Source organism: Dendrobates tinctorius, unplaced genomic scaffold (genome assembly GCF_039654945.1).
Source record: "Dendrobates tinctorius isolate UK_male_01 unplaced genomic scaffold, ASM3965494v1 ptg000158l, whole genome shotgun sequence".
Taxonomy (NCBI): domain Eukaryota; kingdom Metazoa; phylum Chordata; class Amphibia; order Anura; family Dendrobatidae; genus Dendrobates; species Dendrobates tinctorius.
In genome coordinates this window covers 23,607,629-23,623,182 of record NW_027361825.1, presented here as the reverse complement: position 1 = coordinate 23,623,182, position 15,554 = coordinate 23,607,629, and the positions used below count along the sequence as shown (strand labels likewise).

General features: G+C 42.6%; 1 protein-coding gene across 1 annotated transcript in view; it reads left to right on the top strand.

Annotated features, from left to right (window-relative positions):
- SLC8A2 (solute carrier family 8 member A2) overlaps positions 1-15,554 on the top strand; it is a 172,429-nt gene that overhangs the window by 127,883 nt on the left and 28,992 nt on the right. The window contains exon 3 of the mRNA XM_073549114.1: positions 11,405-11,508. Within this exon, the coding sequence (XP_073405215.1) occupies positions 11,405-11,508 (104 nt within the window). The remainder of the gene's footprint in view (positions 1-11,404; positions 11,509-15,554) is intronic.

Here is a 15,554-nt window from a genome sequence, read left to right as displayed (position 1 = left end):
AGATTCCGGATATCCAATCACACTCCACCTTTTCAGAAGACAGGTTTTTCCCATCCAAATCAATTTCACTACCTCCTTTCACCAGCAGAGGGAGTTCATCGGACATCAAAGGTGAAGGAGAAAATGAGCTCATAACACCTGCCTATAGGTTCTCCGCGCAAGGTCGGGGCCTGGTCCCCGAGGCTGTATGGAGACTTATGGTTCTGCAGCAGACACCGGTGGAGTGGTTGGCTGTAAATGCACTACACCCATCCAAGACTTGGGACAAAACAGCAACACGGATAGAGAGCCGGGACCCAGGAGCATCCCCAAGCAGGCTACAGCTGTCTGTCATACAAGTAGAGTTCTAGGAACATCTAGACAGGAGGTATTCCAGAGTAACTAAGTACTGGAGTGCTTCACACCACAAGGCGCGTTGGAGGAGTCGTTCAGGAAAGGTACATGTTGGCAGAGTGTTGGAGAGGAGAGCCCCGACTTGCCCAGGAGGTTGATTGAGTCTCTACCCCGGAGGACACGGCACGGAGGCAGGCACCAGTGTGTACCACGAACTGTGATTAAAGCTTTGAAACTGCAAGCTCTGGTGTCCTCCATTCCTTCGTCGCTAACACTTTCAGCACCGCTACATCTGGGTACCAGCATCCACACCATCCTGCACTTCTCTAGATCCATTGCACCTACACTGCCCTGGGACTACAGCTCCACCTGTGGGGAGCTACACCATCTTTGCTGTATCACACCATCAGTCCCAGCGGATCTGCATGCAGCGTTGGCTTAATATCTTACTTGCCAAACACCACGGGTGGCGTCACGAACTATCACATAAACTACATTAAAAACCACCATTACTTGGGCGCCCAGGGCCACGGACCGGGTCACCGCCACCGCTGTGACACAACCCCCCTGACACGGCCCGGTACCGAGTACCCCACGGCCCTGGGAGGGCGACCCATATAAAATTAAGTCTAAATTTTTGTGGCCAAAATGTTACGCACACTGCATAACTTGTTCCTCAAAGTTGGGAGGTATGCATTTATTCAGGTGATCACCAAAAAGAATAGAAATAAAGAATCTAGCCTGTCCATGTAGTGTAATGCCTAATTTCCCCAGTGGGGACACTGCAAAGGATCAGAACGCCTGATGACAATTTCTCCCACACATTACAACTGATCGCTGGTGATTGCTGTTGTTGGAACCCCCAGGGAACCTTTGTAATCTGTAGGGGGACCAGGCAGCATAGTAATTTCTCCTGCAGTGCTACTAAAAAGAAAAACGAGGAATTTCATGGAATCCCTTGCAATCAATGATCAATATGTGCAATTTATTGACTTTTGGGTCCTTCCACAAAAGCCGTTTATAACTCCCCATTTCACTAAATAAACTTAACTAAAAATGCCCTAACAGTGGATATGAAAATAGGTTTTAAGCTTGGGCATAAAAATCTCTTGTGCACATTCACATTGTAAAATTAGTGTCAGCAGTTTTCTTTATTCAACCCATACCCACCAGAGAATTATAAAGCAAGTGTAGTAACGTGGGTGGGAAAGATCATGTTGTAAATTATAAATTACGCCAAGTGCCGTGCGCTTGACATTTTTGTAGCAGTATATGCACACCTTCTAACACTGTCGGGTCTCTCTGTATCTGTAATACTCTGTACAGGATGTATAAGGCAGGACCTGGTACAGACAGAAATAAAGTCAGGACGTAAGGACCATGTCCCTGTCTTACTCCCCTTCTTGTTTGATATTGTGTCTATTATAGGCGGAGAGCAGAAGGCTTTTGATAGAGCATTTCAGAGACCTCGGGGGACATCACTCCACAAATCTGGGGTCTAAATTATTCATTGACGAACTCTACATCTCTACTCAACCCCCTCACTCCTCTGTTCCTTGCCTATGGGTGCTGGAAGAGCTACTCATTATCAGCCTGCTCCCTGGATAATATTGTACATTTCTAGTGCTCCTCCTTTCCCATCCATCATACGGTCTCATTATAGCATTTAATTTCTATAATTCAAGCTGACTCTCATAAACTTCTCTTCTATATAGGTGTAAAGAAAAAATATGTGCACATGCTGTATACTCCATGTTAGCACAGTACAACTCATGGCAGGGCGTAGCTATAGAGTGCAGACAGCGGTTTAACTTGAAGCTCGTGGGCCTCAATGAAAAGTGGCCAACAGGACCCTCAACTATCACAGATCTTTAATAGAATTGGCCTTTTGTGGCCAAAAGGACATTTTGGCCCTCCCTACTCTCCAAAAAATTAAAGTAACACTTAAGTCACATATAACATAGATATAAATTGTAAATTGTCTCTTCAGAGAGGAAACCAAACCTATCGGCCAGCCAATTGAGGTCTGGATTCCAAATCATCTAGAAAATCACACCTAAAATTTTTAATCAAAGGCAGATCCAATTTGTGAATTTTATCACGGCAACTCATATTGTGACCCAGTAGTACAGTATGTGCCTGTATGTTCTCCAGACAGCATGTGGGCATGCTCCTAATGAGAGGGCAGATGGGGTCAAGGGGGATCTCCTCCGAGATCTGGATCAGGGCATCAGTGGCTCCTGGACTGCTTGTGGCATTACTCGGCCATTACTTGGTGACTTTGAATGTGTAATGTTCCAGAGGTTCTCCACTGGATTTAGATCTGGGGTATGTGACAGCAAGCCATGATGGATGATGTAGCCGGAACCATCGCTTTCAGCATTGTGTCTCCAGATTATTTCACATCAGTCACATGTGCTTAGAGGGAGCCTTCTCTTATCTGTGGAGAGAAAAGGTGACCAATGGTGGACCTGCCAATTCTGGTGTTCTCTATCAAACTGCACGGTGTTGGAGTGAGAGCAAAGGTCCTAGTACGGGATGACGTGCTCTCTTGCCAGTCTCATGGGGACATGCACATCATATAGTAGGGTTTATTGTAGGGTGCTCGCAATACTCATCCTGTTCCTTATGGCACAGAGGAGCAGATGCCAGTCCTGCTGCCAGGTTGATGCTTTTCTATGACCCTTTCTTTCTCTCCTCGTGTAACGGCGCAAATCCTGGTATCTACCCCATGCTCTTGAGACTGCAGTTTGAGACACAGCAAACCTTCTTGTAACGGTTGGCATGGATATGTGGTCCTGAAGGAGCTGGACTACCTGTGCAACTATACGGAAGGATAAGGAGAGTGAAATTATATATGACCATCACTTGTACCATTCTCTTTTTGGGAGGTTACCTCTCCAGTTCATCTGTTGTCATTTTTCATTTGAACCAAAGCAGTTGACAATGGTTCACACTAACTTCTGGTTCCTAAGTTGACAGATTAAATCCCAGAAATTTAATTGACTTGGTTTTACCCATGATATGCAAGTCCTCTCTTCATTTATTGAGCAGTGTAGTTACGCCTCTGGATGCAGAGGTAGACGTTGTACCCAGTGCAAGAAGGAGCTTAAAGGTCCTGTTAACATGTAAGAAACCACCTGTATAATAAATGGCACATGGTAGGTTTTGCCCGTTAGAGATTTTGCATTGGGGCCCAAGCTGGGGCCAATATATCTTTGGTGCAACCTGTGCATCCATACAGGAGCCCAAGAGGTAAGGGGGCCTATGATCACCTCCAAAGTAGGTGGATTTGTGCATTATGATGAGCTATTGAGCTGTAAAGAGCCTATATATTGGTTTTACCCAGGGGTCGTCTATCTGTATCCGCCAGTGGGCCCAAGGTCTTCAAGTTGAGTCCTGGAACTTTGAGCTTTGTTCATTTATTTATCTATTTTTACTCAATTGTCAAAAATGAAATAAAAATGATTCAAATTATTTAAAAAAAACCACAATTTAAAAAAAAAAATCCTCACCATGTGAATTATTCTCCCCTCAATGGATATGCTTCAGTCTAACCTCCGTACCATGCCGTATTGATGTTGCACCCATGGTGACATCAACTATTGGATGATGTGGTTCTGTGCAGTCTATTATATAAGCCAGATATAGAATGGTGCTCGGGAAATGAAGACGTTAGATATCAGAATTACTTTTACAAAATTTGTTTTTTTGTAAAGTTTTCTGTTAATAAAGGGGTTCAAAAGCAGCACCACTCTTGGGCTACAGCTGGTATAACAGCTCATCCCCATTTGAGTGAACGGGCAGACTCCTTTTTTCAATCTTGGACAACCTCTTTTTTAAAAAAGTTTAGACTTTTGTGATGATACGGAAGTCACAGGCAGCCACACATGGCTGGGGGACCCTCATTAAATGACATCTGACATAATCCCTAACATAAACAGAGTCCGGATTGGCACCCAGAACTCAGCCATTCAAGCAACTAAGTTTGTGAAAAAGACGTACAGCACACGGATGTAATCCCATTGCTGGCCATTTTTCTTGGACCATATTCTAAGCGATGGTTGGGACCCAGTCATCTGATTTTAATATATGTGGGAAAAATTGGTAATAGAAGGTAAAACTAGACAAACGGAAGAAAAACGACCATCACTGATTAAAAATGGTCACAAATATGTGCATAAAGCCTTAGAGAAAAGCAGAGTGTTTGCTAACCAGCTAGGCAGCCATTTTTGGGGCTAGTACAATATTTATGACGACCTAGCCTACCCATTCTTCAGCAATCATAGAGGGCATTGGAAATCATTATGATAAATATTCATGAGCGAGTGGTTCCTACTGCTTTGATAACTTGCATTCTCATAAATATTCTAAACAAAATGGCTGCCCTTATTGTGAATAGATGAGGGAAGTGTTTGGGGCCAGATCCCCTATAAATACTGAAAGGGAAGAAAATATTTCCTCTGTAGAGTTTCTGTATAGTAAATCATCCTACACCATTCTCTGTTGCAGCATATAAATTGACAGATTTGCCTTCAGGACTAGCGTCGGCGGCCATATTGGTTGTTATTTAGCTTTCTGAGGAACATAACAGATGACTCTATTTCAGGGAACATCTAAAAAAAAAATCAGTGGATCGTCGGGGGATATTGTTCCTAAAACTCCTTGTGGTTAGCTGATATTGCTGGGAGACGGACTTCTAACCAGACTATATGGCAGCTCAAAAAATGGTGTCCCTATGGCATCCATTTGTTCTAACAGAGCCAGGACTTGAACCTGGCAAACTGAGAAAAGTGCCGGGAATCTACAGCAATTGAGGGGCTAACTACTTAGATTTCAAATTTGTCACATCCGGATGTGAGCACTGCATCTATGTAGCAAGCTCAGGAGCTGAGCCTGCACTATACAATGTGGCACCTGAGTCTAACTGCTGTGATCTGAACTAACTCTGACCTTAACCCCTTAGGTGGCTGGTCTTAATAGGATATTGGTAATTTTACACTACAACATCACCATATTGCATTGCACCGTAGAAATGATTGCAGGTTCAAGTCCCTTAGGAGAGCAAAAAAATTATATATATATATATATATATATATATATATACAGTTGTGGCCAAAAGTATTGACACCCCTGCAATTCTGTCAGATAATACTCAGTTTCTTCCTGAAAATGATTGCAAACACAAATTCTTTGCTATTATTATCTCCATTTAATTTGTCTTAAATGAAAAAACACAAAAAGAATTGTCCTAAAGCCAAATTGGATATAATTCCACATCAAACATAAAAAAGAGGGTGGACAAAACTATTGGCACTGTTCGAAAAATCATGCGATGCTTCTCTAATTTGTGTAATTAACAGCACCTGTAACTTACCTGTGGCACCTAACAGGTGTTGGCAATAACTAAATCAAACTTGCAGCCAGTTGGCATGGAATAAAGTTGACTCAACCTCTGTCCTGTGTCCTTGTGTGTACCACATTGAGCATGGAGAAAAGAAAGAAGAGCAAAGAACTGTCTGAGGACTTGAGAAACCAAATTGTGAGGAAGCATGAGCAATCTCAAGGCTACAAGTCCATCTCCAAAAACCAGAATGTTCCTGTGTCTACCGTGCGCAGTGTCATCAAGAAGTTTAAAGCCCATGGTACTGTGGCTAACCTCCCTAGATGTGAATGGAAAAGAAAAATTGAAAAGAGATTTCAACGAAAGATTGTGCGGATGTTGGATAAAGAACCTCGACTAACATCCAAACAAGTTCAAGCTGCCCTGCAGTCCGAGGATACAACAGTGTCAACCCGTACTATCCGTCGGTGTCTGAATGAAAAGGGACTGTATGGTAGGAGACCCAGGAAGACCCCACTTCTTACCCCGAGACATAAAAAAGCCAGGCTGGAGTTTGCCAAAACTTACCTGAAAAAGCCTAAAACGTTTTGGAAGAATGTTCTCTGGTCAGATGAGACAAAAGTAGAGCTTTTTGGGCAAAGGCATCAACATAGAGTTTACAGGAGAAAAAAAGAGGCATTCAAAGAAAAGAACACGGTCCCTACAGTCAAACATGGCGGAGGTTCCCTGATGTTTTGGGGTTGCTTTGCTGCCTCTGGCACTGGACTGCTTGACCGTGTGCATGGCATAATGAAGTCTGAAGACTACCAACAAATTTTGCAGCATAATGTAGGGCCCAGTGTGAGAAAGCTGGGTCTCCCTCAGAGGTCATAGGTCTTCCAGCAGGACAATGACCCAAAACACACTTCAAAAAGCACTAGAAAATGGTTTGAGAGAAAGCACTGGAGACTTCTAAGGTGGCCAGCAATGAGTCCAAACCTGAATCCCATAGAACACCTGTGGAGAGATCTAAAAATGGCAGTTTGGAGAAGGCACCCTTCAATTATCAGGGACCTGGAGCAGTTTGCCAAAGAAGAATGGTCTAAAATTCCAGCAGAGCATTGTAAGAAACTCATTGATGGTTACCGGAAGCGGTTGGTCGCAGTTATTTCGGCTAAAGGTTGTGCAACCAAGTATTAGGCTGAGGGTGCCAATACTTTTGTCTGGCACATTTTTGGAGTTTTGTGTGAAATGATCAATGTTTTGCTTTTTGCTTCATTCTCTTTTGTGTTTTTTCATTTAAGACAAATTAAATGAAGATAATAATACCAAAGAATTTGTGTTTGCAATCATTTTCAGGAAGAAACTGAGTATTATCTGACAGAATTGCAGGGGTGTCAATACTTTTGGCCAGAACTGTACATACACATACACACACATGAATAAGCATATATATGGAAAATGGTGAACAAAGTTCCCATGTATATGTATGAATATAGACCATATAAATTACAGCTCTGGAAAAAGTAAAGAGATCACCACATCAAATCCCTGTCATGGGCAGCCCATTCTCCAGACCTGAACCCCATTGAAAACCTCTGGAATGTAATCAAGAGGATGATGGATAGTGACAAGCCATCAAACAAAGAAGAACTGCTTACATTTTTGTCACCCAAAAGCAGCGTGAAAGACTGGTGGAAAGCATGCCAAGACGCATGAAAGCTGTGATTAATAATCATGGTTATTCCACAAAATATTGATTTCTGAACTCTTTATGAGTTAAAACATTAGTATTGTTGTTTCTAAATGATTATGAACTCGTTTTCTTTGCATTATTTGAGGTCTGAAAGCACTGGGTTTTTTTTTACTTTGACCATTTTTCTTTGTCAGGAAATTATCTCCCAATCACCACATACCATGCACTGTCCTCCCTCCCCCACTGCATCTATTGTAGCTCACTCTCTGATTTTGAACCAGTCACAGAAGAAGAAGTAAGCAGGCTCCTTGCATCTTCTCGCCCAACCACTTGCACCAGTGACCCATTTCCGTCACATCTGTTCCAGTCCCTTTCCCCTGCTGTCACCCCTCACCTAACTAAAATATTTAACCTCTCCCCCTCTTCTGGTATCTTTCCCTCCTTATTTAAGCATGCCATCATACATCCACTACTTAAAAAACCATCTCTCGACCAAAACTGTGCCGCTAACTATAGACCTGTCTCTGATCTTCCCTTCATCTCTAAACTCCTGGAACGCCTGGTCCACTCCCGTCTGATCCACTATCTCTCTGATAACTCTCTTCTCGACCCTCTCCAATCCAGTTTCCGCTCTCTACATTCTACTGAAACTGCCCTCACTAAAGTCTCTAATAATCTACTAACAGCTAAATGAAATGGTCACTACTCCATGCTAATTCTCTTGGATCTCTCTGCAGCATTCGACACGGTGGATCATCAGCTCCTCCTCACTATGCTCCACTCCATCGGCATCAAGGACACCGTTCTCTCCTGGTTTTCCTCCTATCTCTCTGACCGCTCCTTTACTGTATCTTTTGCCGGCTCCTCCTCCTCTCATCTTCCCCTTACTGTTGGGGTTCCTCAAGGATTTGTTCTAGGCCCCCCTCCTCTTCTCCTTGTATACTGGCCCTATTGGTCAATCAATCAGTAGATTTGGTTTCCAGTACCATCTCTATGCTGATGACACCCAATTATACGCTTCTTCTCCTGACATCATGCCAGCCTTTTTAGAAAACACCGGCGATTGTCTAAACGCTGTGACTAACATCATGTCCTCACTATATCTGAAACTGAACCTGTCAAAGACTGAACTCCTTGTGTTTCCTCCCTCTACTAATGCACCTATACCCGACACTGCCATTTCCGTGTGTGGTTCCACTATTACTCCCCAGCAACATGCCCGCTGTCTTGGGGTCATACTTGATTCCGAGCTTTCATTCACCCCCCACATCCAATCACTGGCTCGCTCTTGTTATCTGCATCTCAAAAACATTTCGACCTTTTCTTACCTTTGACTCTGCAAAAACTCTTACTGTTTCTCTTATTCATTCTCGTCTGGACTATTGTAACTCTCTTCTAATCGGTCTCCCTCTTACCAAACTTTCCCCCCTCCAATCGGTCTTGAATGCTGCAGCCAGGATCATATTCCTCGCCAATCGTTACACCGATGCCTATACCTTGTGCCAGTCCTTACACTGGCTACCCATCCACTCCAGAATCCAGTACAAACTTATTGCCCTCACCCACAAAGCACTCCATGTCTCAGCACCACCCTACATCTCCTCCCTTGTTTCAGTCTACCACCCTACCTGTGCCCTCCGTTCTGCTGATGACCTGAGGTTAGCATCCTCAATAATCAGAACCTCCCACTCCCATCTCCAAGACTATACACATGCTGCGCCAATTCTTTGGAATGCACTACCCAGGTCAATACGAGTAGTCCCCAATCCCTACAATTTTAAGCGTGCCCTGAAAACTCATTTATTCAGACTGGCCTACCGCCTCAACACATTAACCTAACTATCCCTGTGTGGCACAGTCAAAAGTTTTTCCATAACCAGGTTCCCCGCATCATGTTCCCACATGCTTTATGCATCTATTAGCCCTCTGTGTCCGTACTGTTACACACTTACCATTATGGCTGGTCCAAACAATCAGGGCAACTGTTACCACCCACCTCTTTTCTCATAGATTGTAAGCTTGCGAGCAGGGCCCTCATTCCTCTTGGTATCTGTTATGATCTATGTGATTATTGTTATGCTGTAATGTCTATCGTCTGTACAAATCCCCTCTGAAATGTAAAGTGCTGCGGAATATGTCGGCGCTATAGAAATAAAATGTATTATTATTATTTGTCATAAAAAAAATGCAAAATCTATTACTTGAAAATTCGAAGACATGTTGTCAGAAGTTTATGGACTAAAAGAACAATTTACATTTTACTCAAAAATATACCTATAAAGAGAAAAATCAGACAAACTGAACATTTGGAAGTGGTCTCTTAATTTTTGCCAGAGCTGTAAATATATATTGTATATTTAGATATAACATTTGGTTATATTATATATCTGTAATATATATTACATACAAATATATTATATCAATAAAATATGTATGTATAATGTTTACATATATTTTTTAAAAATATATATTTATATACATACACTCATATTTTATCTTTATAATACATTTGTATGTACCGTAATATATTACAGATATATAATATAAAGGAATGTAATATATATTACAGATATTATGTATATATATTTTTTAATTATATTACCGTAATATCCATTCACACATATTCACATACACACGTACACATATATTTTGCGTACATAAAAAAGTTCAGATCACCTCCCTTTTTCCTCAGTGTGCATGAAATCTAAAAAAGTCAAATTAAAAGCAACAAATTTAGTGTCGCCATGTACATAGTTAACTACCCAAATTAACAAAATGTCTGAATAATTTATTCCATATACTGAAGTGCGAAACGCAAAAAAAATGTAGAATCCCCACTTTTTGCTTCTCAAAAAAATCTAATAAAATGAGATCAGGAAGTCACCAAAATGGTAATGATAAAAAGTACAGTTTGTAAAGCAAATTTAAAAAAAAAGAAAAAAACAAGCCCTGATACACCACTATGAAGCGAAAGGTAATAAATGTATATGTGACATCGGTGGCCGTACCCGCCAATGCCCCTTCAGCGGCAGCACCCGCCGCAGTGTCCCCTCACCTGCACGCCCCCGTCCACGTGTGCACCCGCTCTGCCTTCCTCCCTGCTGCGGGCACATGCACCGGCCTTAGGTCGCGTGCGCGCGCCCACCCGCTCTCTTCCTCTAGCGGTGGGCGTCGCTGAGGGGCAGGGCTGGGGGACGTACTTCCGGGTGCTAAGATATTTCAGGCGTCCTCTCTATGAGGAGGGCGCCTGGTGATCGTGTGGTACCCCTGCACCTTTCTGGCCGCTACAGTTCCACTGTAGTCCTCATTTCGTGTATACTCCTTGTCACCCGTCTGTTCCGCCTCTGTCTCTGTTCCTTGCCGACCTCCGTGCCTGCCTCTGCCTCGCCTTGTCTGTGCGTCCCCTCCAGTGTCTTCCCAGTCTGTTGTCTGTGTATGAGCCTCTCCTCCTGTCTCCTTGCCTCCCTGTGCTCTCCGTCCTCTATCCGCCCGTTGTTATTCCTGCCCTTGGGATTTCCTCATCAGACTCCCTTTGCTCCCTGTACCTTCCCCTGCTGCCTCTATTGTTCCTCCTTCCCTGCCCAGGAACCCCTGCTCTGGTTCCCTAGGTTCTGTCCATCTCCCTTAGCCTTATTGTCCTTTGAGCCGTCCCTCTAGGTACCAGCTGTCGAGGCTTCTGTCCCCTGTGGTCCTGCCCCAAACGATCCCTGTATAGGGGTCGGTCTTCACCTGGCGTGCTCGGCCCAGGGGCTCCTGATCCGCGATCCAGAGGGTCCACTCTCAGACGTAGCCTGTTCCTAAACATCACAGTATAGCTGTAGGCAAATAGGAGGCTACCAGGGGCCACTGGGGCTCTATTGCCCTGGGGCCCGCGGACCCATAATGTCCTGCTCTAACACTGTCCGGATGAGACTCTCCTTCGCATTGTAGTATTATAAAGGGCTTCCATTTTGTCTCTGTGACATTTGTACTTCAGTTTGGGCCGTCCAGATTATTGCTTTCTGAAACAGGACTCCAAAAAAATAACCTTTTCTCCCATTCTGTCTCCTCAGTAAAACTCTACAAGTCAAGATTGTTGACGACGAAGAATACGAGAAACAAGAGAACTTCTTTGTGGTCCTGGAGGAGCCTCGGTGGATGAAACGTGGCATTTCAGGTACCCCTGTCATTTCCTAATCTGGACCCCACCATTCTTATAAAAACATTCATCTACTAAAAGGCTGAACTAGACCACCACCCCACACCCCGAAAAACCTTCGTCCAATCAAAGAGCTGCTTTTTTTCCCGGCACGGGAGAGGTTAATCACAGCCACCTAAAAATAGTCTCCCAATTAGGAAATCTATGGCAGCATTTGCTAATGGTTTATACGGCTCACATCATCTCCAGTGGAGACGAGGCAGGCATTGATTTCCTTGGTTCCTTTGTTGCTAAGCAACCTGCAGATGATTACACTTTTTGCCTAGCAACAAGTTTTATCGGTTGCCTAGGAGAATCGTGTACAGCGGCAAATGGTTGCCAAATAACGTTACCTTGTAGAACACTAGACACGGTAACATAGCAACGGGTATCGAAACAGTTGCTAAGCAACAGGCAATATGGCAGAAATGTCTAGATGAATGTAGTGGAATGAGGGTACGAGTCTTGGCTTTCCGGCACTGGGTCTTGTGTTACGCATCCCAATAACCAGATGTCTTATGTTATTAATTGTGAGCCTTGGACACAGCGGTAACTACGCTACAAATATGCCGCCACTTTTCCCACACTGAAATCATTACTAATTAGGACGATCCAATTTATCCCCTTAACGCCGTCTTCCTATAGCCATAACTTACTAACTTACTTTTTTTTTGTCACCAAAGCCATATTTTTATGGGACGCGTTGTAGTTTTGAAAAACATCATTCACTTTACCGAAAAATGGTAATAAAAATTCCAAGTGTGGAAAAACAGTGAAAACCCAACCCCACAATTCTGCCATTGTTTTGGGAGATTTTATTACTATGGATGTAAAATTACCTGAAAATATGACTCTCTAGGCCAGAATGATAATTTGCGGCCATAGCAAACATTATTTTTTTTTAGTGATGAAATAAAAGTGTGAACTTTGAAAAAAATAGAAGTTTATAAGACCTATAACTTTTTTATTTTTCCGTTAATGGACTGGTGTTAGGGCTTGTTTTCGTGCGTGTTGTGCTTTAGTTTTTATAGATCTATTTTGGGGTGCGCTATTGATCGCTCTTTATTTTTACTTTTGCGGGAATTATGGCGATAGAAAAATGACAGTTCTGGCCTCTCATTTTTTTTCATTTTTGCCGTTCACCTTATGAGATAAGTATTTTTTATAAAAAAAAGCATAAAATCCAGCAGGCTGGGTCCTTGAAAAATCATTTACTAGATGTACAAAAAGCCAGAAAAAAAATCACCATTAAAAAAACAGACGCGTTTCAGACGTAGTCCTTACTGCTTGTAATGAGAGAAAAAACACAAAAATTGAGCTTGGTTTGAGTTGGTACACATGCAGCATATAAATGCATGTTCACATGGCCAAAAAGCATACAAAACCTACAAAAGACAAAATGAAAAAACCCTGCTATAATTAAATAAGTAAAAAGCAAAAGTGCATTTAAATCACACAGAGTTCTTAGTAATACTTGTCGATGGTGGGACGGCTTTTATGCTAAGTTTGATCAAATACAGTATTACTAAGAACTCTGTATGATTTAAATGCACTTTTGCTTTTTACTTATTTAATTATAGCAGGGTTTTTTTCATTTTGTAGGTTTTGTATGCTTGTAATGAGAGACCTCCATCAGTCTTCAGAGCAAGGGACCCCAATTCTTCACTCTTTCCAGGAGCAAGTCTGCAGATAGCAGGAGTCTGGCTCACGTTAGCTTTTATGGATGATCACGGCACGCTCATAGCGTCAGTGCGAGTACGTACAAGTCAATCAATATGAGGAACTGACTTTATTATGTAAATAAGAGGGGTCTGATGGTGCACCATGACATTTACATATCTATTAAAAGTTGATTTTTAATTAATTAAAAAGTTAAGCTATACCTACTTAGTAATAATAATAATAATCTTTATGCAGCGCTAACATATTCTGCAGCGCTTTACAGTTTGCACACATTATCAGCACTGTCCCCGATGGGGGCTCACAATCTAAATTCCCTATCTGTATGTCTTTGGAATGTGGGAGGAAACCAGAGAACTGAGAGAAAACCCACGCAAACACAGGGAGAACGTACAAACTCCTTGCAGATATTGTCCTTGGTGGGATTTTATCTCAGGATTCCAGCGCTGCAAGGTTGCAGTGCTAACCACTGACCCACCGTGCTGCGATTTAAGTAGGAACTAGGTCCTCTATATAAATGGCATTTAGTTGAAACGTTATTTCGCACATGACATACAAAATCTATCATAATACATGTTGGCTACCTACAGCCACCACTAGAGGGAGTCTTCTGCATACAGTGTTATTATGGAGTTCAGTGCATAACCTGTATGCAGTAAGCTGCTAGGCTCCCTCTAGTGGTGGATGCAGGTAGCCAGCATGTTATCTTTTATGCTTACTTCTATGTAGAGAATTTGGATCTCTGTATTCGAAAAACGGAGATATATTAAGACAATAGGTCAGAATTTGAAACTTACAGAATTTTAAACCTGACGAAGAGATGATCAAATCTATTCTACCATTTTAATTTGTTTTCATTTTTTTAAGGGAAGGGAAAGAGTTAAAACAACAAAAAAATCTTTATGCTCACCTTTCCTCACCTCTTCTTATGCCACCTTCACAGCTGCAGATTTTGGGCAATATCCACACAAAGAGAGGCCAATTCAATAGAACAGTGCTATATAACTTATGGATCTCCAGTTGTTGGGGAACTACAACTCACACAATGCCCTGTCTGCCTGTGGCACAGAGCACAGTGTTTATGGTCTCTCCTGTCATTGGCTTTATGCGATATGAGAGCACACATAGTGCAATGTTAATTATCCACCATGGAGCGTCAGCTATAGAAATCTCTGTCCGTACAGGGAGGCTCGTTATTATATGATAAGACCATTATTTTACTGGGGCAAATCTGAAATTACAATTATCAAAAAAAGGAAGGATCGGGTCATCGCACAGCGTAACAACAGGCCATGTAGGGGGGAGATAATGAGCACTTCCTACAGTCTGCCACTCCGGATAGAAGGAAGCGCTCATTATCTCCCCACTACGTGACCTGATTCTCGACCAACTGGCCAGCAGATGTAGAAATTGTTTGTGCATATTTTCCGAGGGTTGGTTGTGAAAATGTCTACTAGGTTTATCATTAAAGGAACACTCCAGGCAAAACTGATAAACTGTATTATATTTAGTACAAAGCCCGAGGGGGTGGAGCATGACACATGGATTCAGTACTGTAGAGTAAATGTCTGTGTCATGCTCCACCCCCTCAGGCAATACACTTGGCGAACTACAACTTATGGATATTCACAGGTTTCCTAGCAAAAAAAATTCTTAATTTTAAAATAGGACCTGTTAGTAGTTCAAAATTGGCTAGTTTTTGCTTTTTATTCCTACTGATCACCTAAGTATTCAATTTAGAAAAGAAAATGTAAAAATCCACCACACAGTTCCAGAGATATGGGCATTTTTATTTAGTGCAATTTTTATGGTCTTTATCAAGAGGACTTTGCTCACAAGATCCTCTGGGGTGTGTCTTTAGTCTGTATGATTTAACTGGCCCACAGGATCCTCTGGGACGTGTCTTTAGGCTGATCTGCGGCGTTTAACTGGCCCACAGGATCCTCTGGGGCATGTCTTTAGGCTGATCTGTGGAGTTTAACTGGCCCACAGGATCCTCTGGGGCTTGTCTTTAGGCTGATCTGCAGAGTTTAACTGGCCCACAGGATCCTCTGGGGCGTGTCTTTAGGCTGATCTATGAGTTTAACTGGCCCACAGGATCCTCTGGTGCATGTCTTTCGTTTGCTCTGCATGATTTAACTGGCCCACTGTATCCTCTGGGGCGTGTCTTTTGTCTGCTTTGCATGATTTAACCGACTCATGGGATTCTCTGGGGCGTGTCTTTAGGCTGCTCTGCATTGTTTAACTGGTTCACAGGATCCTCTAAGACATATCTTTAGGCTGCTCCGCATGTTTAAACTGACCCACAGGATCCTCTGGGGCGTGGCTTTAGGCTGATCTGCATG